Source organism: Onychostruthus taczanowskii, unplaced genomic scaffold, assembly GCF_017590055.1.
Source record: "Onychostruthus taczanowskii isolate IOZ18803 unplaced genomic scaffold, ASM1759005v1 scaffold30, whole genome shotgun sequence".
NCBI classification, from domain to species: domain Eukaryota; kingdom Metazoa; phylum Chordata; class Aves; order Passeriformes; family Passeridae; genus Onychostruthus; species Onychostruthus taczanowskii.
The window spans coordinates 1,739,249-1,762,225 of record NW_024500350.1 but is presented as its reverse complement, the minus strand read 5'-3'; the positions used below and the strand labels follow the sequence as shown (position 1 = coordinate 1,762,225).

Sequence of the window (22,977 nt, the reverse complement as noted above, 5' to 3'; positions counted from 1 at the left end):
AATGCATAACTGGGAGACACTGGGGCAGAACCAAATCCAAACTAACCTTAACATTGAAGGCCGGGTAAGAAAGATGATTTAGTGTTAGTTCAGTCATAAGAAAGACTCATTTAAGCCCTGTCATCTACCAGCTGAATTCAGCTAATGAAATAAGCCATGGACTTTAACAAGACACAGCAGCTGTACACAGCCAAAGGGATTTAATCTATTCCCAGAACAGCATTTGTACCTGGCAGAGGTTCGTGTGTGCCCAGCTGCCGGATGGGGACAATGAAGGCGTGCAGGCCTTTGCACTGGCCCTGGGTGTAGAGCTGAGCCAGGACGATGGCGTGGTTCGACGTCTTGCCAACTGCAACGGGAGCAGGACCCAGCACAGAAACACAGTCAGACACACTCACACACAGAGTCTTCCTTCTGAGACAGCCTCATCATATCATGCACTAGAAAACCAGACTGACCCCAAAGGATGTCACCCCAGTCGTAAAGCTCTATGACAAAATGTTGCTCAAGTCAATGGAAGTTGCACAACACAATTTTTTTGACTATAAAACACTGAGTCCTTGAAGCTGAAGGAACTATAAATAATTAGATACAAGCAATTAAAAATTACACCAAATCCACAGTGTGAATGGTTCTGAGCAACAGTCCAGAGCACACAGACAAAGTTCAGCAGGCTCTGATAGGTCTGCTTATTATGCAAGTGACTGGCTTGCAGCCAACTCTTTGGATCAACTTTCAGTCATCACCCTGCAGATATAACACACATAGCATCACCTCCCTGAGTTTCTCCATACATCTTCCAGATTTAGACACACTTACGTCCACCAGGCCACCACTTAATGGAGGTGACAGTGGGGCTGTTGAGGATGAACTCCTGTGTAGAGGGGTCGTAAGTGGCTGTGGTTTCCAGGCCCCGAAGATGAGTCCCTGGAAACAAGAAAACACACTGTTTTGGCAGGAAGTCAGTCACAAAACAGAGACAAGGACAGAACTGGACAATGAAAAGTGGAACTCCAGTAATAATGTCTTAATTTTAATTTTGCTTTTAGGCTATATGTATAAAAGGCTAAATATCAAACAATTAAGGAAGAACAAGTGAGGGCCAGACCACATTCTGGGACTGCCAATTCTCAGAAAGCATTGATTTTTTTCCCCAGTGGTCTAAGACTAGTTTTCCAAGCACCTCCAACCTGACACCTTTTTGCTGTCACACACCAGAAGCCATTTCTCATTCAAAATGTTCCACAGGAACACACTCACCTGAATTTCACTAAAATGCAATCTGATTAAATTGCAAAATAAAACCATCCAGTTCTCAGCCACAAGATGAAATAAACAGTGCCCATCACCTCTTCATTCCCTCACCAAGCCTAAATTCTCCTCACTTGATGGAGCTGATCTCCCAGAGGAGATCATCCATAGCTCCAAGAGAACAAGTAATGGCACGTGTATGCCAGGTATTGATGCAGGTAGATGAAGAGACTGCAAAAAGATGGAGATAATTCCAGGAACAGTCTTTTGTCTTCTGCCCTCAATGCTTCACTTCCCACACACCTGTCTCAGAGCAGTGGCACTGCCCCTGAATGCTTTAAAAACTCCCAAAATCACCAGGTCTACTTGCTTAAACTAGACAAGCTGTGAACACTCCTGAGAGTCTGGACTGACAGGGCAGGACAAGAGGTCCAACAGGAAAAAGGAGATCACCTTGCAGCAACCATGTTCCCAAAGCATGGAGGTAATGGCAGACTTCCACAGGCAGCTCAACACAGACTTACTCTGCTGGCAAAGGATCTTCAAACCTCACTAGATCCAAGAGATTCTCCTCAGACTTGCAGTTACTTTATGCTTCACACAGTCTCTACGTTTCCCTTCAACACAAAGGTGAATCCTGCTCATTTTTAGAAAAAAATTCCCATCTGCAACTCTGAGATGACCAAAATTAAAGTTTCCCAAGGCAGAATATCCTTCCTTTGAAACTTGAATTAGAAGTGTTGCAATCACAATACTGCTGGAGTTATCAAAATCCATTTCAAAGCTTGAAAGCAAAGGAATGGCAACAAAAACAAAGTCAACATGATACAGAGAACTCAAAAAGCCCAACACATTTCAGGGTCCGTTAAAAAGAACACATAGGAGTGAACTAAGAGGAAAAAGCTCCCCACAGAACACGAGCATTGGAACCAAGTTAATCCTGACCCATCTGATCCAAGGTTAATCCTGAGGTGAACGAGCAACTCTTTATTTATTTATATTTTTGGCATCTCTTTCACTATTTCCTTTTGTCTTTACACTGAACATTAATTAGAGCAAAGCAGAACTCCAACTGGGAAGAACAGCAAGTGTAAAATGAACAGATGCCACCAAACTGACAGCAGCAGTGATGGGCAGTAATGACACTGGTTTGAATGGCACAAGGAGCACCCAGGTGCTCATTTCTAGAGCTACAGACATCCAACCCTCCCTTCAGAGGAAGGGGGAAGCAGCACATGGAATAATGCTCCATTAACCCTTGCAGAGGCTGTCTACTTTTCCCTACAACCACAGGGACACACACACACTGCTCTACCCAGGCACGGGAATCCTCTGTACACAAAGGCATTCTTAGAAAGAGCATTTACTGAATGTACTGTACCATGGCCCATTTCAGTCTGGGCATAAGTGCCAATGATCTCCAGGTTCCAGGCAGGCATGAAGAAGCGATCCTGCTGCTCTGGGGTGGCCTGGGTGAGAAGAGTGGGGAGGAACATGCCCAGGTGAAGGTCCAGAGGTTCAGGCCGTCCACGGTGAACAAAGCTGTGAAGAATTGTCACGGGATGGGAGCGTGAAGGGAATGTTATGGGAGGGAAGCAAGCGTGAGGATTCATGGTGGAGATTCAGGAAGAGACAAAAAGAAAAAAAAAATGATTCATGTGTCAATCAGAATTCAGCAAGTGTATTTCAGAGAGGCAGAGCACTGTCCTTTTCTCAGGCCTGAGTAATAAGGAATTGCACTCACTTTGAAATAAACATGCTGCAATGCATTTCTCTGTAATCCTGCAGAAAGTGCATCTGCAACATTCCCCTATTTTTGATGCACTGTGATTGATTAAAAAAAAGGATGAATCCAAACCAAAAGATGGACCAGACCTTCTGGTCTGAACTTCAGAGCATCCCTAAGTTCAGTGGGCTGAGGCAGTCAGCTGAGGATGTCAGTTTGTTGGAGATGTGGTGTGGCTGAATGCAGTGTGCTTTCAACCAAATATAGAAAGTCGACCTTTTTTTTTCTTTTTTTTTTGACATGTTTTGAAGGTAGAACCTGGTGGAAATTACAGTTTGTCCAGCTAAACAAGTTAGCTTTCAACAAACTTTTTTTTTTTTTCATGACAAATCCTAATTGCCTGTACTATTTACTCTAATTTTTAAAAATTAAATATCAGACACAATTAGTGTACATGGCATTTCAAGTCAACTCCCTTCAACTTCTGCTGTTTTAAAGAACTTACTTAAAAGGACAGTGCTCTGTATGTGTAAGTCAAAGTTACACATGAACAACTTGGGAAGAAAGCCAACATTTTTGAATTTGTAAATCACCAGCACAAATTATCTCCAATTAAACATATTTCAGTAGAATTGCTTTTTCTCCACGTTCTGTCAAGCACCACTGTGAGGTAATTAAGTGGTCTATTAAGTTTTTCAATATAAATTGAAAATTAATTAATCATTAAATCTTAAAATATTGACAGCTTTGAGTATTAAAACAGTGGTGATAGATTGAGGACAAGTACCTCCATCTGGCTCATTTATGTATGAAATAAATTTAATTGGACTTTAACAGGAATATATATATATATTTTTTCTTAATTATATGTATTATGGAAAGAGCACTGGTCTGAGCTTGGCTCAAACTCATCTGACATTCTTAGCAAAGTGGGAAGATGCAGCCTAGTGTTCTCTAAATACACATTAACATGAACCAGTTCTGTCCCTAGGGCTTCCCAAGAACTGCTGTTGGTATTCTCGGACTCCTATAAATAACTTCAGCTATCTAATAAACTCAGCAGCAAGGTTTTCTAAGCTTTCTGATTGCACAGTGACCAAGCCCAACAGGGGACTAATGGCCTACCAGGAATACCAGATTTTAAGTGAGTTCAGTACTGGTGAGAAGTACTGAACAGCTACAGCTGACAGCCAAAGAGTGACCAAAAAAAAGAAAAAAAAGAAAAGAAAATCCTTATCTACCAGCAGTAGTTATAAACCAGATAGAAGCAACACAATATTTTCACTTTTTCACTGCTCCTTCTTGTTTAATTTTCAGCCCTGTGCCATTTGTGTTTTTTCTTTCTTTGATTTATTTTTTTTTTTTTTTTTGAGAGGAGACTTCTTCACTAAGAAAGAGGCTAAAATCAACACAGGCTATCACATGTATAGTCACCAAGATAAAACTGAGTAACTACTCATCCAGGCCAGAGCTCAATTCAATAATCCAGAGGTCTGCTTCCCCATCACCAGATTTTAAACATCAGGATTAAACTAAGCAAAGCTCAGTGACAATTACTGCAGCAGCTTCACTGATGAAATATCAGATATTCAACAGCAGGAATGCCAAATGTTTGCATTTTAATTATTCAGCATAGAAAGTATATCTACTTCACTGTATTCCATTTAGGGTCAAAATACCAATTTACCATGAAACAACATGAGAGCTGTAAGGAAATCAACCATCACCAGGCCAGAAAGTGCAATGATCTAATGTGAAATCAGAAGTAAATCCAATCATTGCAGTGTGGACGTGACTGATTTCAAGCAGCTGGTGTGAGAAAGCAAATAAGGCCAGCAGGCACTGATTGTTGCCATTCAGTTCTCTCTCAGCTTCTGGTGTTGAGCTGGGTTTTTTGAGCAGGACAGAGGACAGGGTTTCTTCCACTGAGTCTTCTACAAATGTTTCAGCAGCTGTAGCGGAACAGCCAGGCAGCTGGCATTGCCATCCAGCAGAGTCCAGACTCAGGCTTTCCCACTTCAGGTGCCAGCACAAGCACTGGAGTCCTTGTTTGTTAACTATTCTTGCTGGTATTTAACAGCCATAATTCCAGGTTCTGGGCTAAAAGACTGTGTTTTGATCCATATTAAATGTTTTTCCATTTGAAGCAGTGAAAGTTGCTTTCAACAACAGCAGGAATAGGATGGTTTTTTCCTTTGCAAACAAGACCTTTCCAGGGAAAGCTGTACAGCTGCAGTGCAGCAGCATCTGGAAGAGAAGTGCCTGGGGCAAAGCATTCCTGACTTTCAACCCAGAACTCACAATCTCTCCACTGCTCCTGTAGGAATGCTCCTGACCTGTTTCTGCAGGCCAGCCATGCACTGAGGGCTCTGGCATACATGTCCCAAAATCAGGCAAAACTAAAAAGCACAGTACTGTTCATTGACACGTTCCAACTGGTTCAAGTGAAATTCAGATACTCAGGGCTTAGAACAACCTCCTCATTTCAAAACAAAGGTAACACCTACCAACGCAGAGGTCAGCTAAGAGGTGCATTCTAGAAAAGACCAGAAGGAATCCTGGGATTGTCAGGATGTGAAATGAGGCAGCTCTCTGGCTACAGACATCAACCATTAACTGAGGAACTTCACCTTTCCCCCTTTTATACTGACCCAGGGAACATGAACAATTTACCCACTGGAGTTAGAGAAAAGAGGTTACCCATTGATCCCTGAAGGGAACTAACCATGTCCCATTTCGGTTTGGGCGTAGGTGCCAATTATCTTGACTCCACGGACCAGGGGCAGCCACTTCTCCTTCTGAGCAGCAGACGTTTGGGTCTCTATGGTTTTGTGAAACATGCTGAAGTGGAGACCCAAAGGTTCAGGAAAATTGCCCAAGCATGTTCTACAGGAGAGAAATAGAGGGATCTGGATCTCAGTCTCACTGTTACCATGAACTTTGAAAGGCTTTTCTCTAATTGGAGCATAAGATAAATAATCTCTTTGCCTCATTCAACCTTTTTTTTTTTTTTTTTGTCCCACAAGCAACCTCCAAATGTGGAGGCATCAGAAGCAATGCTAATGGGGAAACAAATGTTTCTTCCAGCATCTTCTTCACCCCGTGAATCCTGCTGTTCATGAGAAACTTGAAACTAAGGACATGAAAACCAAAATATTCTCTCCTCCATCTCTCAGGCTTTGTGGGAATAAATCCCACTGCTGCTGGTAGTCTACAACTAGGGCATAATTAGTTAGAAGAAGTATGTATTAAAAATGAAAAGGTTTCTTTGGTGATAGAGTTCTTTTCGAACATCTCTGTATTGCCTGCAGCTGCTTCTATCAATTGTGAGATCTGGAACTCACCTTCAATTAAAATTACCATTACAGTCTAGTGCTGGAGGGAATGGAAAGAAAAATCAGGCATTTTAGGTGTGCTTCACCAAAGCAGAAGTTATTTCAGAAAAGAAAACTCTAATCATCTAGTAGCCACAATACCAGGCAAAATACATTCTCAATTAAAACATCTTCCCTTCTGCAGCTTGAACAGTTTCTTCATCTTCAATCTACTGTACACAAATGTTTATTCCATCTAAACTCTAAAACAGAGGAGGAAAAAATGAGCCCTCTGCATAAATACCACAGGGGATGTTCTGCACAAAGCTTGTCCATTACAGCAGCATTTGTGACTGGCATTTTGTGCCGTGCAGAGAGTAAATAATTGACAATTCCACAGCAGATCATGTACAGGCTGTGAAAATCAGCCTCAGAGTGAGAGACAAAGCACCACTGAACTACACGTTGCCTGTTTTAAATGAACAGGACTAAATGAGCCATGGATTTTTCCAGGAGCAAAACTATTGCAATCAAGTAATCTAGTGCTGGTGATTAATGTATTAACTGTGCTTTAAGCTGGTGTGGGTGCAGGTACAGTGCCTCAAGTTCCTGGAATCGGGGCACACAGTTCTTCCACCAAAAAATACTCTCTTGCCTACAGCAGCGGATGTTACCAAAGCTGATGCTTTCAGGGTGACCAAGGGCTTAAAAATACTGCAAGGACATCAAGACAGAACTTTTCAACACTCTTGTGGTTTTGTAAGTAGATCATTCTTTTAACCCAGGACCTATAGAGCAACAGCAGCACCCTTTTCTTCCTGACTGCCTGCAGCACAATTATTGTGCACCTACTCCCTGGGCCCAAAAAGGACAAATCTACAGGGAGAAAGTGAGTGCTGACCTTGAAACATGAAGTTTCAGGGCAGCTTGGGAAGAGCTTGAATGGGTCTCTGCATATTTTCAGCAGTCATTGAAAGAACTTGAGAAAAATGTGCAGCACATGCTTTGCTGTCAGAAAAAAATCAGGCCAGACACTGCCTCTTTGAAGGTAATGCTCCAGGAAAACATCCCAAAAATCTTCTGAAAGGTCACACCAGCAACTTTCACTGCCTATGAGGAAGTTTAATCACAAGTGCCAGATATCTAATGATTACTATTACCTTCTCTGACAGGAGGAAGACAACAGACATTCTGCAAGTGGATGCTTTAACACAGGTCATGATGTTTCTGTAGCCAACCGTGCAGAATTTTAACAGCTTCTAGCATTAACTAAGCTGAAAATTAAATTACAGCAGAAACTGTTCATCTCTGCATACTCCACACTGCAGATTTAGGATTTCCTTAATGTGCCTTTTAACAACTTGAATGACAACGAGAATCCTGTTTTCCTCTAGACACAGGGCAAACATAAAGGTACCAGCTGTGAAGGGAGGAACAACAGGTTTTCTTTCTCTGAACTCTTACTGCTTCCCACTACAATTTCAACACTCCCAGCACCTGGATTGGCTGTTCTCCAAAGGCTGCAGTGTGTAACTGCTCAAATGCTTTGCTCCATCAGACTGATGGTGGCAGTGACCATCTGATCAATGCCCAGCTGCTCTGAGGTCAGCCTTGCTACAACAACCAGTGTCACAACGAGGCTGCAGCTCCAAATCCACTTCTGGGAGAAGGCTGTGTAGTAATATGTGCTTAGGCAATACAGACCTTCCCAGATTTCACAGCAACCAGTGCCACCCACACAGGAAAAGGCACTTATGTGACAGGTGTGTCACTGTCCCAAGACAGAGGATGACAGAAGAAAAGCCTGTGTGTTCAGAGGCTCCAAAGCTACAGGAACAGCTGCAAAGCCGTCCTCAGGCTGCAGAACTGGGTCACAGAACAGGGGCATTTCCTTTACATTAGTCTGTGTGCAAACTTTTCTGCTTTGGGCAGCTCTTGAAGAAACTCTTTTAAGGATGAGCACGAAGGGTCATCCCAGGGGAGAAGGAGCAGGAGCTGTGTTTGAGCTGTGCTAACTGGCTTCAGAGCTAACAACTCCTATGGCAATAAACTCCTGTTCCAGCTTTATCAAAGTAAGATCAAGCCAGACTCATTCATTCTGCATTAATTTAGCAGTGGCAAGTAGGGCCCATAGTAGAGTTTTTCTACTTTGATTTGCTCAAAGGTACTCCAGGTCCTAATTTAGAGATGTAAAAACAAATTCCAACAGGGAAAGTGCACACTCATGCAATGCTTATGAACACAGGAATCATCTGGTGACCAGCAGCTCTCAGATCTTCTCTTCTTCCTTCACCCAGTTTGTCTCAACTCTTTTTCACTTCTTTGTTTAATCCAGTTTTCCTCAATGAAAGTTAATTAAAGTTGAAGGTGAATTAAAACTGGGCAGCCTGCTCTCTTCCAAGAGCGTTGGAGCATTACACCAGAAACATTTCCCATTTTTCATGCTGACTTACATTTTGCTGCAGTTAGACTGTAAAAGAAATCTGAAATATTAGCACTTTTAGGCTGCTGGCCTTCAAAGCTGTAGTCACAACAGCTGCAACTGCAGTATGAACATAGAAGAATTATTACACGAAAAGCAATTAAGTATATTTAATAGATCCTCTTATGATTTGGAGTTCAACAAAGCCCTTTGGAAACAGGAAGGAGGAGCATTCACTTGGACATGTCACAGCAGCAGCAGCAATTGTTTAAGTATATCTTCAGGGCAGTGAAGGAAGCAGCATTTCTCCTCACCTACTCATAAATCAAGCTATAAAGTTGGTGAGTCATGTGCAAAGCTACCTAGAGATGTTCTAGATGCACTTTAGGAAAGCTACAGGAAAAAATTCTTCAAGATTGCATATGTATATCTGTCCCTGCCTTTTGGGAATAAGTGACAAAATCTCTTAAGCTTCCATAAGCAGAAATGTCAATCACAACAAATACAACTGTGTGTCTGAATCAAGGATGTCAGTCTATTTCATAAACGTCATCTGAGGCATGTTGCAACATCACATCCATTCAGTTTTCAGTTTGGAAAAATTAATAAGCCCAAACACACTTTTCCCAGGTCAGCTTTTGCACTAATGAAGTCACTTCCAGTTAACATCAATTAGCACGTTTGGATATGGGATAGAAATAAACATAATTTTGTCAGTTGGGTGCAGTTCACCAAATTTAAAAAATCTTTACCACTCAGCAGGTGGGAAAGTGGGGACAGATGTTAAAATGCAAATGAAATCAAAGGATGAAAAAATAATCCTTTAATTTAATCAATTTTTTAAGCAGCACCAAGCCTACATCCTCCCTTGCCAACACCACAGATTACAGTAAAGAAGTCATTTCAGAATATCAACAGTGCACAGTTCTTAGAGCAAACACACTTCACCTGTAGGCAAGAAGTTTATGCACTGCTCTTCATTCTGTTACACGTTACTATAGAATAAATATGGTATATAAAATAAATAAACAATGGCAAATAGTCAGTCTACAGTAATTGCAATTATATTTTGAAATCCTGAATGGTGGCAATTAGATTTCACCTTGGACCTTTTTTATTGTTTCTGTTGGTTTTGGACTGTGAATTCTGATTAGTCACACCTGACCATTCATGCCATGTTAGATATGGAGGTACTATTTGGTATCTGCATGAAATATTTATTAAACTTTCACTCACTGAAGAATTGCTGACTCCAAAGTAAGTTTATGGAAAGACAAAACTAGAATGTCTCATTTGACTACTTCAGAAAAGTCTGTTTTCATATAATATTGTCATTAATGCCACAAAAAGACAGAAAATTGTTTAAAATTTTCCATCTGATAGACTGGATAGACTTTGCTGATTTTTTTCTGTAGAAATAAATAAATAAATTAAGAAACTTCCCCATCACTTTCAATAAACCTTGTGTAGGAAAAAAAAAAATTAACTTTGGCTGTGCAGCACCTGAATAATCCACTGCTGTCACTGAACTTGTTCCCTGTTATCGCTGTCCACCAATGTTGATTTTCAAATTATTTACATTACTTCCATGAGAACCTTCATGACACAGGTCAGTGCAGACCAGTTTCTCTGAAAGTAAAACCACAGTGCACAGGATGACTTCAATTTCCTAGTGCCAAGGGTCACGCCCTGGGGCCCGTGACAGCTTTTCTACAAAACCAGTCAGAGGGGGCTTGTGGTTCATTATTTAATGTGCCAGAGGATATATCCATGGGATTATGGCAGATTTCTAGATCTGTGTACCTTCTCTCTTATCAGTTTCTGTATGATTAAATCAGAGTTTAACAGAATTAGGGGGAGAAATGCATGAAAATCAGGAACTGAGTTCTAATTTCTTCTGGAAGGAATGAAAACTCAGATGTAAAGACAGTCTTGTTTACATTAACTTGATCCAAAGGTGGTACTATCAGATAAACCAAAGGTCAGGTACAACAAAAAGCCTCTGGGTCAAAGAGAACCTCTGGAGCTTAGAGGAGGGAGCCAGAACAGACAGTGACACACAAGAACTTATAAACCATCTTGGAATAGTTTCAAGTATCTCTGCAATGTGACTTTATTGAGTCTAAGTGCAAAGTGAAGTAATCAGCTTTTAGAGATTTCATTAGAAGCTGCAAACTCATCAGATCTATTCAGATTCAAAGTAATTCTGTATGATTTTTTTATTCTTTTTGGGAAAAAAAATCTGACTTCAAGCTCTGTTTTTTAGTTTCTGCACCACACATACAGAACAGCGTATCATTGTTAATGTTGCATTTCTCTTAAAAAAAAAAAAAACCCTAAGAAAACACCACATTCAGGAATTCAGGGTTTCATCTGAAATTCACTGAAGCCAGACTTGAGTGGGCTTTTATACAGGTTTTGAGCTTCCTTCAGACAACAAACACAGGAAAAAAGCACAACCCTAGCATCCCTGCTGATGACTGAAGTACAAGAAGCAAACTCTGGATCTTTTTGGGTACCTTTTAAACCAGTAGATCTCCTCAGGATCTGCAATTCCATATTCCCTTAGCTTCATCACCATCAAGGAGCTCTTCCTGATGGCTTGCTCATAGCGCTGGCTACGGGACAGGAAGTTCAAATCCTCGTGTTGGAAGTCAGGGTCATTAAGAACTAAGGCCTCTGGGGACAGAACAGAAGAGGAAAACAAGCTCAGTTTCCACAAACCTCAGCAGGGAGTGAGCAACAACCCAGCATTTTACCCAGCTCTACCTCAAGGCAGGGGTATCAAAAAACTGAAAATAAAATTAGAAGTTAACAAAATGAGAGTGAAATCAAAGCTCTTTGAGAGCTGCTGGCACTCCCATTCCACACATAAACCCCACTTTCAGCTCAAAGCACTCTGGACTTGGCAGGAGGGCAATTCACTGATGTAAGACCAGCAGGTCCCTCAGCAACAGCCCCAGAGGCTCAGGCAGCCTTGTGAACTCTGAACCCCATGCAACTCCAGCAGAAGGGCACAGTTACTATTCCCCCTGTGCCAGCTGGAAAACAAGGTGCCCAGGGAGCACAGACTTTCTGTGTCCCCCCTTTGGCAGAAGTTACACAACAGCAGCCTCTGACAGCCCCAGCCCAGGGAACAGCCTGGAAGTAGCTCATTAATCTCTCATAACCACATCGTGCCGGTTGACAAACAGATGACATTTGTACTGTTGGGCAAGAGCATGCCAGGAAGGAAAAAGGAGGGGACAGAGCCCATGAGAAATGCCCATGGGAAGCCGCTTCTGACCCTCTGGAGGAAGGGGAAACAGAGAAGTAAAAGGACACTGCTCTATCAGGGCCACCCTACACCCATTCTGGGGAGAAGAGGGGGACGCAGCTCCTGTTCCCCTCCAAACCCATCCCTTACGCTGACCCTCCACCTGCAAACCCTCTCCTCAGAGCTTTCTCCCCTCCTTGGGGTCTCCCCTCTCCACGAAAGCGCCTCCACACCCTCCCCCGCCCCACGACCCCCTCACAACTTCGTGGCTCCTCACCTCCCCCGAGGCTCCTCGCCCAGTATCCCGCTCTCCCTGGGTCTCCCCCACCACGCAGCCTCTCCCCTTCCCACCCCCGCACATCCTTCTCCCCCTCCGAGCCCTGACCGGGGCTGTCTCTCCCCGTCCCCACGGCCCGGGCCCTCCCTCACCGATCTCCTTGCGGCGGCGGGTGCGCTCAGGGCCGCCGTCTAGGATGTGGGTGAGCAGCTCGGGCTGGAAGGCGGCGGCGGCGCGCTCCCTCCGCAGGTCCGCGTTCACCGACATCGCGGCGGCGGCTCTGCCCGATCCCAGTTCCAATCTCAATCTCAATCCCAATCCCGATCCCGATCCTTTCCCGTCCCCGCTGCGCCGGCCCCGCCCCCGCGTGACGTCACTCCCGCGACGCCACGTGGTTCCTGAGCACGTGGGTGCCTCCGCTGCCCGCCCTTCCCGCGGGAGGCGATGGCGGAGCGGTGAGTGCTGGGAGCGGTGCCTTAAATCGCGCTGTGGTGGGCACGGAGCAGCGCTGCGAGAGTGCCCGGCACACATGGCATCGGCACGGAGCTGCTAATTAAATAAACAGCTCATGAGGTGCCGTTAGCGGGCTGCGTTTGTGCCCGCGTTCAGTACGGTGTTGGATAGTGCTGTGGATCTGCGTGTAAAGGGCTGCGCTCGGGGCTGGGCCTGCCGTAAATCTTTCTGCAAGGTCCTGCGGTGGAGCTGGCGCATGCAATAGGTAGCACAGGATGTGTGGTGACTGGGGTATGGCTTTTACAACCCAAGTGACTCCATGCGTTAAAAAGTGCATTAAATGCACACTGGGCGTCTTGCATCCCTGGCTGATCCACCTTGCTGCACAGCGTGATTCAGGAGCAAAACCCGAGCGGTACAGGACAGCCTTTGCCCTTCTGGACGTGCAGAATTGTCCCTGCTGTTTGAATGTTAGGTGCGGCGGGGATGCACGGAGCTGCAGAGGGCGGGGAGGTGGCTTGCGACCCTGCCAGAGGGGTTTTTCAGCGCGCTCTGGGTGCCCACAGCCTGGCCTGGGACTGTGGGGCAGCAGGCCGAGAGGGAGGCATGTGCAGGGATGGGGTAAGCCAGGATCGCCCTGGTTTCCCCAGCCTCCCACAGAGTCAGTCCTCCATGGGGCATTTTGCAAGGTGACAATACCGTGAGCAATGCATGGGGTGGGGAAGGGACACCAAGCATTAAAGCCACAGCACGTGTGTCAGCTCACTGTCCCCTCTGCTGAGTAATCCGTCTTGGGGGTCCTTGAATGCCCATCGGTGGACCCACTTGTGTGAGTGGCAGGACTCCCTCCCTGCCTGGCTGTTGTGCAGCTCTTGGGGTCCCCCACAGAAAGGCAAAACAAACAAAAAAAAAAAGAGAAAAGCGGTAAACGAAGCATGAAAACATTCCAAACACAGGCAGCCTGCAAGGGAGATCAGAAGGAAAATTATGCCAAAAAAACCCACTTCAGGGCACAGGCAGGAGCCAGGCATTGACTGGGCAGGGTTAGAACTCTGCTGAAGCTGCTTTGCATTCCTGCCTTTCTGTGTGCTCTGTGCTGTGGCTGACTTGCCTGTGCCAGCCCTGCTCCACCGCAGGAGCTCCCACCTGAGCCTTGCCTTGGAATTAATCCTTCTCACTCCTCGCTGTCTGCTAAACCCTGCCAGACTTCTGATGAAACTAGGCTGGTTTGGGTCCAGTTTATCGTTCTCCAGCTGCAGGATCAGACACTGCCAGAACTTTTTTTATGTTGCAGTAAGAGAACAGGCTTGGGATCATTCCATAAGTCTTGCTGCATAGTACTCTGTCACCCCAGCAGCTGAGGCTATCCCAGTCCCTCACACTCTCTGAACTTCCCAGTCACCATTCTCCCCACTTCCTTAACTTTTCTCAACTCATGCATAGCCTGGGGGAGACCCAGAGGACCTGGTGAGCTGCCTGTAGTTCATGCTGGGTTGTGTGGGACTAGGCAGCTCCTCTTTGTGCCAGGATGCCCTGAGCTTGGCATATGCAGTGAGTTGCAAATAGGACTCAGCAGGGAAGCTGTGAAGCTCTTGCAGCCCCCTGGATGGTGGAACCTGGGCAAGGGAGGACTTGAAGGGCAGTATCACTTACAATTTGGATCAGGTACTGGAGAAGCATGGAGTCAGACCTTTTGCTTTACTGCAGGTCAGCTGTTGTGTGAGATGCTGCCAAGTGCTGCTGTCTATTACTTCCCGTGGGAGATCAACAGCTCGGTCCCCGAGGGGAAGACACTGAGGACATTTGGCAGGTGAGAAGGGTACCCTGCTCTCCTTGCAGGCCGGGCCTTTCCTTCACTGACTGAGCACCCCCTTTTGGTTTGTAATTGGATTTCTGCACAGCTGAGCTTCCCAAATTGATCATTCCCAGGTTATGCTGCTATGACCTGGCCCGATCTGAAGCCATTCTCACCACGCAGCACAACTCGGCTCAGTACCAGGTCTATGTTGACACCAAGTTTGTGGAGCCATTCCAAGCCCAAGTGGGATCTTCCTACATGGTCCTGGGAGAGGCTGAACACAGGGAAGGTAAATGCTCCGGGAACTGGTACCCTTTGCTGCTCTTCATGGTACATCAGCTCTTTTGGGGCTCCTTGAGTCACTGAGGACAGCCTGGACCAAGGCTCTTCTCATGCAGCTCCTCCATCACACGAGCATGTGATTCAAGGTAGGAGCAGCCTGTCTGTTCCCGCTGACGATGAGAAGAGCCACCCTTATCTTGGTGAAAATCTGGTCCTCTGGCACAGATTTTTTTAGAAACAGGAAGCATTTCAGCCACATTGCTATGCTTGTGAAACCTAAAAAGCCTTCTGGCATGGCTGCCAGCCACCACACTGTCTTCACCCTAAACGTGGCAGATTGCAGCAATACCTCATTGCAAGTGACTAGGTTGGTCTTTGCCATCCTTGAAAGGCTCTAATAATATATTATCCTTGCCCTCAGACATGTGAGGAATGCTGGCAGACACTGTCATGCAGGGCACCCTGTTGTCCTTTTCTGGGGTGCCCTGTGTTCCAGCTGCTTAGTGCTTTGTATGGGGAGTTGATCTGAGCTGAGCCATGGGATGGTGAAGCAAACTCTTTGTTATCTTGGCCACACCTGATAAAAAGCATTTGCATTCATGCCATAGAAATCCTCAGTGGCATGTGGAAAGCCACACTTCACGTGGCCGCTGGAGAGTGGCCTGCTAAGCCACTGCTGCAAAATTCCTTTAGAAAATTGTTTTTTTGGTCATCCCAGCCTAGGAGGAAGTTGGCCCCATTTTGCAGGGGTGGAAGGGGAGCAGGCTGAGATGGTGGCTGTGTCACCAAGGCTATGTCACCAAGGTTTGGCCCCTTCTGTGCAGCTCCATGTTGCCACTTAAATGCCACCAATGAACTGTTGGTTGCAGCCAGCTTTGAGCCTCTTCCAAGCCCTCTTGTCTGCACAGGGACGTTCAGAAATGAGCTCGGACCCATCACTGCTGCTTTTCAGCCAGGGAAAACCAAAATGCATCCAGCCACAAAGTAGACAGATGGCAGGCACTGGCACTGTTCCCCAGTGCAGGGAGAGTGCAGTGTCAGTCACCAGCATTTTGTAGCCATCAAGGCAGAGGGAAAGCACATCAGAGAATTAAGCTGCTCCTGCTGCTCACATCAGTGGCAGCATTCAGCCAGCCTGGTTTCCTGAAGTTCTCAGGCTATGATTATTTGCCCAGCTTGAGTCATATGTTGCCTGAGGGAACTCTCTGTCTCCAAGCTTCCCTGTCTGTTTTCCTTTCTCCAGAAACTTCCAGTCCTGTGGTAAAAGCACGAATATTGACCTGTGTGGAGGGGATGAATGTGGCCCTGCTGGAACAAGCCATACAGGAGCAGAGGAAATACTTCAATGAGAGGCAGGAGCAGAGGGAAAGCAGCACATCCTGACAGCAGCTCTGAGACCAGCCACACGCTGGTCCTTGCACTACCATTTGCAGCAAATATGTTCAAAGTAAATTAGGGTAATTTAGTAAATTTGCTGTGGCAAACAGCAAAGTCACTGAGCAGGGAAACACTTTGAAGACTGACTCAATGTGTGTGACTGTGGGCTCTCCATTCCTGCCCCAGGTGTCATGACTGAAAATAGCTCTGGGAAGCAGGTTTGTTGTTTGCTTGAAAGGGTGGCTAAGGAAAGGGAACACTTGGGTTAGACTGGTTCTTCCTATTGTGCATTGTGAAAGAAGTCAGAAGAAGTCTCTGAATGTGGAGTTAAGCAGCTCACCTTTGGCAGATGGGGGAAAAGGGTATTAGCACAAAGTTCATTAGCTCTGCCTGGCTGTGGGCCCATGAGTGCCTGTATTGGGGAACCCTGACTCAGCTGCCACAAGGAACATTCCTGGCAAAACACTCACCTATCTGGACTGACCAAAGAAACAAGAAGAACAAAGAGTCACTATTTTCAGTAGCACCTGCCTCTTCAGGTGGGAAGAACTGGTATCTAAGGGGAGGATTAATTCTAACTCTAAAATAAATATTTGCAGTACCCTGAGTACTTGACTTTCTTCCTTGACATAGCTAAGTTTAAGAGAGCTGAAATCACTATTTTTGAAGTATCAAAAGATTTTGTATGAAATTTTCCTAAATAAAGATGAAAAAATAAGGCAGCCTGCGTTTTATTGATTAAATCCCTCTTTCTTGCCAAGTCAGATGTGTTAGGCCCTGTACAAACCCTATAGATGATGTAAGAAAATTCAGTTTTTCTCCTCCTAAGTACTGGGTGTGTATGGAAGTGGCTGGCTCTAAAAAGGTTGCGAGAAAAGGAGGTGAAATTACATCAGAGCCACTCTGGTTGAAGAACATAGTGCCAGGCCCACACAGCTGTATTAAACCATTGACAAAAGGACAGAACATTGCTAATGTGACATGAGAATCAAATGTTTGTGCAAGGGAGGGAAGACTCTCCTGTACTGTGGAAATCCCCAAATTTGGAGTGAGCCATGCCTGTGGTTTGCAGGGCAATGCAGCCATCTCCAGCCTTTTCTACTTGCACTCAAAGATTTTGAGCTGCTGGCTCAGCAATGGGTTAAGTCAGCCCTTTTTTAGGGCACCTAAAACTGTTGTCTTCCCTGTGGACCCACACAGCTGCAATGTCCATGCCCACCCAGAGGCATGGAGCCCCCAAGTCCTCCAGATGAAATTCCCTTTGCCTCTGCCTTTCCTGGTGCCACAATACATAAGATTAAAATAATCTCGTCTTCTGCCAGCTATCAAGTCAATGATTAATTCCCCTTCAAGGACATCTCCCGAAAAGCTGACTGAGCAGCACAGCCCATGTTGGGGAGGTTCAAGGGACAATTGTGCAAGACAAAATAAAAGGGGAAAAAAAAGACAAAAAATAAAAAGAAACCCCGCACAACACAAAAAATCCCAAAAACAAACAAAAAAAAAAAAGCCCCACAAAAAACCCTGACAAAAAAACCAAACAAAAACCCAAAAAAACTACAAGCAAAAAACCCCAACCCCAAAAAAAAAACCCCACAGCAAAACCTCCCCCTCCCTCCAAACCAACCAAACAATAAAAAAGACATTTCTGCTGGGTGTTTGCCCTCAGCATGTCCCAGGGAGCCATAATTATTAACCCAATTACTCCACCAATTCCCAGCACGGTGCAGATGGAGCAGGAGAGCTTCCCCTGGCCCTGTGCAGTTCATGCTGCTCTTCCTGAGGCCCCAAAGTACATCTGTACATCAATTTTCCTCAGTTTTTGGCTGTAGCCAGCACACTGCACGACCTGGGCAGCAGAACAGCCAGCCCTGGGTGGCTCCTGCGTGGCTCTGTCCACCTGAAGCTCCCCGGACACCCCAGAGCCCACCAGGCCGCCCTGTCCACTCACAGCTGCCCCAGGCAGGTCCCTGAGGGCTTCCTCAAGGCTGAGGGAGCACCAGGGTGGGACCCAGACCCCGCTTGCACCTCAGGGGACACCTGGGGGGCTCAAACGCTTTCCCCACATTCACCTTTTTGTTTCCCGCTTTTTTCCCTCCCCTCAGAGCGCGGTGCCAGCCGCCCCCACTGCCACCGCCAGGCTGAGGGCAGCCTCATGGAGGCCATCCAGGCGTCCTTCCAGAAGGTGGAGAAGATTGGGGAGGGCACCTATGGCGTGGTGTACAAGGCTCGCAACAAGCGCACGGGGCAGCTGGTGGCCCTCAAGAAGATCCGCCTGGACGCGTGAGTGAGGCAAAGCCCTGGGCCTGCCATGGCGCCAGGCCTGTGCCCAGTACGGTGCGAGAGGCACAAAAAAGCCTCACGTGAGGGGGAAAAAGGTGTCTCTAGGATTAAAATAATCTTGTGTATTGTGGCACCAGGAAAGGCAGAGCCAAAGGGAGTATTGTCTGGAGGGCTTGGGGGCTCCGTGTCTCATGGGCATGGCAGCTGTGTGGGTCCACAGGGAAGACCCCAACTTTTAGATGATCTAAAAAAGAGCTGATTTAACCCATTGCTAAGCCAGCAGCTCAAAATCTTTGTGTGAGTGTTTAGGGCCTGACCCAGCACCACTTGCCCCTGGGTCCACGGCACAGGGCAGGGGGAAACGGCTGCCATGTTGTGAGGTAATATCTCCCTCAGGGCTGTGCTGTGCAGGTCAGGCAGAGTCAGCCTCGGCCATCCAGGGTGTACTGAGCAGGTAAAAGCTTATTGCTGTTCCCCTGGGTCATCCCTGAGCTGTGTGCACAGTGAGGGATGTCTGCCTGGACTGGGAGCCAATATGCTGGGGCTGCACCCCATGGTGGCCCCTCAGCGTGGGGGAGGTGGCTACCTGAGGGGCAAAGAGCTTTCATTTTCCCCCACCTACAAAAAGAAAGAACTGGGTAATTAATACATTATTGCTTCTCTAGAAGCACCCTTAGGTGCTTCCAAACAAGCTTTGCCCCAAGGCTTGCATGTTTAGGTCATCCCCTTCCTCTCCCTGCCCACAACTCCATTTCCCCCTGCCTCACCCCAGCCCACCCCAGCCACTGCTCAAACCCAAATGCTCCCTTGGGGTACATTGGAAGAAGGAAGGGACACAGAGCCCCACTGGGCTGTGGGATCCCCCTGGGTTATGGGGTGCAGTACAGCCTGTCTCTGCCACAGGGAGTCAGAGGGTGTCCCCAGCACTGCGATCCGAGAAATCTCACTGCTGAAAGAGCTGAAGCACCCGAACATAGTCAGGTAAGACCTGGATACACCCTCTTCACCCGCTCATCCATGAGCTCCTGCTCTGGGAGCAGGCAGCAAGGGGGTTTTTCTGTCCTTCCTCAACTGCATAGGCAGGGCCAAAATACACAGCAAAATGCAGGAATCCCTTACACTTCCCTGGCTTTCAGCAATACTTCACGGGTCTGCCACTTCACCAGCATACTGCTGCTGCCCCATACTAGATTCTGCCCTTAAACTGCCCCTCTCTTCTCCAAAGGACCAACAGAGCAGAGGCATCTGTGGGAGGAGGGATGTTTGGGTATTTACAGAGGTTTGGAGCACATATTGAGGGGAGAGCCTGTACTTCCTTTACAGGCTCCTGGATGTCATACATAGCCAGAAGAAGCTCTATATGGTGTTTGAGTATCTGAATCAGGACCTGAAGAAGTACATGGACTCATGCCAAGCTGGAGAGCTTCCTTTAAGCTTGGTCAAGGTACAGCATGGAAGGATTGCCAACAGGCAGGACAGACAGCATGTCCCTGCTGCCTTCTGCTGGGCAGAGGCATCTCGGAGCTGCTCAGACTGGGCCTGGAAATGATTCCTCAGCCTCCCAGATCTCAAACATTTCAGCTGGAAAACTCTCATGGCACTATTGCTCAGAAATGTTTATTTCCCAGCAGTTTCCAGGCTCTCCAGCCTATCTTGCTGCAGAACAAAGGAAGATCTTTTGCTAATTGCCTTTGTAGTCAGTAATGGGTGGGTGGAAGAGAAGGACAGTGCCTGGACCAGAGTATCTCTGTGCCCACATGGCATGGCAGCAGTTTGTGTGTATCTCTGAGAACTGGCCCATAAGCCTGATGCTGCACTGTAACAAGGGCTTTCTTCCCATTCAGATCTATAAGAGATCCAAAGTGCGTTGGTTCACACAACCCAGAGTTCAAGGTGTTTTCATCATGGCCTCATCTGAAATCTCTTCTCTCTTCAGAACTACCTTTTCCAGCTGCTGCAGGGTGTGAGCTTCTGCCACTCGCACAGGGTCATCCACAGGGACTTGAAGCCACAGAACTTGCTCATTAATGAAGCAGGAGCAATCAAGCTGGCTGATTTTGGACTGGCAAGAGCTTTCGGGGTCCCCCTCCGCACATACACTCATGAGGTAGTGTTGAGGCTCCCTGAGTGGGGTACAAAATCCAGAGAGTGGGTGAACAGCAGCAGCACAAGTTGCTCATCCATAACACAGGCATAGCCATGCCAGGAGTGTGCTCTTAACCTCACCTGCAGCTAAGGGACCTCCATGTCCCCACAAGGTGTGCTGTCTACTGGAGTCAGGCTGCCAGCTGGGCTCCCACCTTCTCTCCACAGGGTACACTTAATTGTTCCAGAGCGTGTTTTTGAAGAATGTTCTGTTAATCCCAACCTGGCAGGCACTAAAGTGTCTGTAAATTCAGCAGGGCCTTAGCATGCTCTGATTTGTACAGTCACTCCATTACAGCTGAGAAGGGAGGGTCCCACACCATGGTTTCATCCAGGGAAACCAGACACAGTTTGTTTGTTGGTTCCTTTCCAGGTGGTGACTCTGTGGTACCGAGCCCCTGAGATACTGCTGGGATGCAGATACTACTCTACCCCTGTGGATATCTGGAGCATCGGCTGCATCTTTGCAGAAATGGTAGGATGGGTTTAAATAATCTCTTTCTTGAGCCAGAGGAGGCAGTTGCAACTTCAGCCTTATTGCTGCAGCATTTTGACCCTGGGAGGAGATGACTCTTCCAGATGTCCACATGGTGGGCTTCAGAGAACAAGCACTCTCGTGATGTGGCAGAATGGATCTCCTAGGGGTCCATACTCCCCTTGGAAGAGCTGTGGTTAGCTCTGCAGTATAACACCACTTTTCCTCATTCCCAAAGTCCCTGAGCTGCAGAGCAGGCAGGACAGAGGCAGCCAAGAGTGGGAGCAAGCAGTCAGACACCTGTGATGTTCCCAGCCCCTGCCTGGCAGAATCACTGCATTGTAACTGCCCTGGTCTGTGCAGTTGTTTGCACCTGCTGGGACAGAAGGCTGCTTGCAGCAGGAAATAGGGCACACAACTGATGGAAAGGTGGGAACTGGCTTTTTCTTTTCTTCCCCCAGATGACCAGGAAGGCCCTGTTTCCAGGGGACTCTGAGATCGATCAGCTCTTCCAGATCTTTCGCACTCTGGGCACTCCCACCGAGGTGACGTGGCCTGGTGTGACCCAGCTCCCTGACTACAAGGGCAGCTTTCCCCGGTGGCCAAGGAAGGAGATGAAGGACATTGTTCCAAACTTAGATCGAGATGGGAGAGACTTACTGACGGTGAGTGAGGGCTCAGAACAGGGCCTGGGGATAGGCAGGACATTTTCAAACTGGGCAGGGAACAGGGATATTTGAGATTTAATTACCTGGAAGTGTAGCTGATCTGGGTTGAATGCTCACCTCTGACATTGTAGAAGCACCAGTTCATGGAATAGGGCTCAGTCTTACTCTGAAGAAGGACTGTCATTGCAGGTTCCTCTAGGAACCAGTGCATTGGGAGTCAAGGAACTCTTCTAACATAATCCCCAGAGTAACTTCAATTGTGGGCGACTCCTGGAGCCCAGAGACAGAAAAAGGCAGGACCAACATCTGCAACTGAGCCCAGCTGTGTGCAGGTGCAACCAGTCACACAGTTTTTAAAATCCTAAATCTGCTGTGTTTTTCTCTTGGCAGCAGTTGCTCCTGTATGATCCCAGCAAGCGCATCTCAGCCAAAGCAGCCCTCAACCACCAGTACTTCCTCTGCAGAAACTCTGGGAGCCCTGAACAGCGGCCTGTGCTGCGGAGAGACTGCAGATGACAGGACACAGCTCTCCCCAAGCTCTTGCACTTCCAGGTAGCACTGCAGATGTGGTCTGGGGCACTTAGCAGGGATCCCAGGGTCTTGTTTCTTTTGAGGAACCTGGAAGGGGACATTCTTGGCATTTAGAGACTTTCAGTCTGTTGCTGGGGGAAAGTTTGGGTTACAGCCTGGAGAGCTGTTTTGAAGAGGTCATGTGCAAAAGGTCAGGGTAATTTATCAGCATAAACCACTGAAATGCAGAGAAGAGAGCATTTGTCCTTCCACTAGTAATCTAAGGTGACACACAGTGACTTCTGTCTCCAGCACTGGAGCATCCCCAGGTCTGTTGGTGGCAGTTGCTGGCATCAGGGAAGGGGGACACTTCTCTGCTCAGCCCTTTGCTGCTGTTATCAGCCAGGCTTCTCAGCACTAAAAAAGCTGTTTAGTCTGAGCTGTTTAATAGAGCTGACATCCTGCTCCTTCACAAGCTGAAGAACACTATCAGGTGTCTTAATTTGTGCCTTAGCTGTGACCAAGAAGCCAGAAGATCCAGTTAGCATAAAAGCAGATCCACTTAGGATAAAGCACTTGCTGCATATGACTGGAAACAGGGAGCACCTAAACCACTGGCTTTCCATCATCATTCCAGCTGTAATGCTGTTTCCCTTTGCTTTATTGCCTTGGAAATGTTTTTTGCTGTTCAAATGTTTGGGGGATTGTCTCTGACTCTTGGTGTGGTGTTGACATCTTAA

At 46.8% G+C, this 22,977-nt stretch overlaps 3 protein-coding genes across 4 annotated transcripts in view; 2 read left to right on the top strand and 1 right to left on the bottom strand.

The window, feature by feature from the left end:
* ACOX1 (acyl-CoA oxidase 1) overlaps positions 1 to 12,606 on the bottom strand; it is a 20,675-nt gene extending 8,069 nt beyond the window's left edge. The window contains exons 1-5 of one of the 2 annotated variants that reach the window (XM_041408983.1): positions 12,399 to 12,606; positions 11,233 to 11,392; positions 5,703 to 5,863; positions 820 to 927; positions 230 to 349 (exon numbers count right to left, since the gene is read on the bottom strand). In XM_041408983.1, coding sequence (XP_041264917.1) covers positions 230 to 349; positions 820 to 927; positions 5,703 to 5,863; positions 11,233 to 11,392; positions 12,399 to 12,513 — 664 coding nt within the window. In that variant the 5' untranslated portion in view covers positions 12,514 to 12,606. Of the gene's footprint in view, positions 1 to 229; positions 350 to 819; positions 928 to 2,632; positions 2,794 to 5,702; positions 5,864 to 11,232; positions 11,393 to 12,398 lie in introns of both variants that reach the window. The other variant, XM_041408982.1, reaches the window with a different exon arrangement.
* On the top strand, positions 11,935 to 16,866 carry TEN1 (TEN1 subunit of CST complex). The gene is made up of 4 exons (XM_041408985.1): positions 11,935 to 12,085; positions 14,377 to 14,509; positions 14,629 to 14,786; positions 16,023 to 16,866. Exons 1-4 carry the CDS (start codon positions 11,935 to 11,937, stop codon positions 16,160 to 16,162), a joined length of 582 nt encoding a protein of 193 aa, XP_041264919.1. The 3' UTR covers positions 16,163 to 16,866.
* Positions 14,406 to 22,977, top strand: CDK3 (cyclin dependent kinase 3). The gene is made up of 8 exons (XM_041408984.1): positions 14,406 to 14,509; positions 18,262 to 18,439; positions 19,343 to 19,420; positions 19,763 to 19,883; positions 20,376 to 20,546; positions 20,958 to 21,059; positions 21,521 to 21,724; positions 22,118 to 22,977. The coding sequence occupies exons 2-8, from the start codon at positions 18,312 to 18,314 to the stop codon at positions 22,241 to 22,243; spliced, it is 930 nt and encodes a 309-aa protein (XP_041264918.1). The 5' UTR covers positions 14,406 to 14,509; positions 18,262 to 18,311; the 3' UTR covers positions 22,244 to 22,977.

Bases quoted from the DNA above. Each gene is read 5' to 3' on its own strand.
- TEN1 (XM_041408985.1), top strand. From the start codon at position 11,935: ATGCCAGGAAGGAAAAAGGAGGGGACAGAGCCCATGAGAAATGCCCAT. The intron at 14,510-14,628 runs GTGAGAAGGGTA...GATCATTCCCAG, and splicing joins ACACTGAGGACATTTGGCAG to GTTATGCTGCTATGACCTGG. The intron at 14,787-16,022 runs GTAAATGCTCCG...TCCTTTCTCCAG, and splicing joins AGAGGCTGAACACAGGGAAG to AAACTTCCAGTCCTGTGGTA.
- CDK3 (XM_041408984.1), top strand. From the start codon at position 18,312: ATGGAGGCCATCCAGGCGTCCTTCCAGAAGGTGGAGAAGATTGGGGAG. The intron at 19,884-20,375 runs GTACAGCATGGA...TTCTCTCTTCAG, and splicing joins TTCCTTTAAGCTTGGTCAAG to AACTACCTTTTCCAGCTGCT. The intron at 20,547-20,957 runs GTAGTGTTGAGG...GTTCCTTTCCAG, and splicing joins TCCGCACATACACTCATGAG to GTGGTGACTCTGTGGTACCG.